General features: G+C 31.4%; 1 protein-coding gene across 1 annotated transcript in view; it reads left to right on the plus strand.

Moving 5' to 3' along the window:
* LOC106869508 (uncharacterized) overlaps window positions 1–1,189 on the plus strand; it is a 526,190-nt gene extending 525,001 nt beyond the window's left edge. Inside the window, exon 15 of the mRNA XM_014915276.1 lies at window positions 864–1,189. Within this exon, the coding sequence (XP_014770762.1) occupies window positions 864–963 (100 nt within the window). The 3' untranslated portion in view covers window positions 964–1,189. The remainder of the gene's footprint in view (window positions 1–863) is intronic.
* Window positions 1,190–1,539: the final 350 nt, after the last annotated feature.

Consider the following 1,539-nt stretch of genomic DNA (forward strand, 5'->3'; position numbering starts at 1 on the left):
TGTGTCGCATGTGATACACACACACACACACACACACACACACACACACACACATACACATATATATGGGTATGTATGTATATACATGGAATGTGGCTTGCTCTGATATTTTGTCACAGACTAACTTCTCGCAGAGCCGTTTTCCTTGTATTTCTTTGTTGAGATGTTTGTCTGAGATATACCATTACAACTATTCACTTCCTGCGTTCCTATAAAGGGTATAAAGGCTGTACATATCGTTATTTTCATTGAATGCTGCTTTAAGATTATTCACTCACATACACACATACATACACAAATTTACACACAAAAACACGCACGCAGAGACAGACAGACAGAAGACAGATATATATATATATAGAGCGAGAGAGATAGAGAGAGATAGATAGATAGATATGCGGAATCAAGTTCCCACAAACGTTGGCTATATAAAGACAATTTTGTCCAATGAGTTCAAATTCCGGCGTACATGGCTTGTACTTATTTCAATATTTTGGGGTCGACGAAATTAGCACTGGTTACATACAGGAGTCGATGTAAACGATTTGCTCTTCCCCCAACATTTCAGGCCGTTTGCTTGTTGCTTAAAAGGTTATCATTATTCTTCTTGACATCATCATCATCATCATCATCATCATCATCATCATCATCATCATCCTCATTATTTATTTTTCTAGTTATTTTTCTTTTATTAATAGTAGTATAACTACAATTTTACTCTGTACTTTATTTATCACAATTCCCTAACATTTTATTTATAATTAAAAATGATTTTTAAATGTCTGTTAAAACATTAATTTAGGTTTCTTCATGATATGCTAATAATTAAATAAATTCGTTTATTCCTCTTTCTCTCAATATAGCAACAGTGCTGTACCGGACACTGCGTTTTCGAATCCGATGTATGAAGAACGCAACAGTCGACAGCAGTTATTGGCAGCTGACAGTAGCACGCGGTGCTAAATCCATGTGACACAAGCGTCCAAAAGATCTCATTTACAGTATGGTCTTTATTGCATCAAGTACTGGCATAACAAGTGAAAATAAATACACGACAAATAAACAAGAAAATCTGGAAAACGAAAGAATTCATTAAAAACTCCACAGATATTAAAAGCAACAGAAGAAAATTGTGAATGAAAGAAATTGAAATAAAAGACTACAATATGTTAAAATAACCTGCACCGAATGATATATTTTTGTTTAATTATTAGTTATTGATTAATGACTGATAAAGAACCAAAACCATTATGGTTGTACATAAACTACAGCAGTAATATATCATAATTTATAAAACAATGTGAATATATGCACACTTTCGACTGTGCATTCATGTATGCATAAACGCATTATATATGTATATGCATACCAACAAATGTAACAACATGCACACAAACGTACACATACATACATATACCTTTCAATTATGCATATAAATATATATATATATACACACATGCTATATATATATATATATATATATACATATGTATTTATATATATATATATACAAACATTATATATATATAAGTATATATA

Source organism: Octopus bimaculoides, chromosome 1, assembly GCF_001194135.2.
Source record: "Octopus bimaculoides isolate UCB-OBI-ISO-001 chromosome 1, ASM119413v2, whole genome shotgun sequence".
NCBI lineage: Eukaryota > Metazoa > Mollusca > Cephalopoda > Octopoda > Octopodidae > Octopus > Octopus bimaculoides.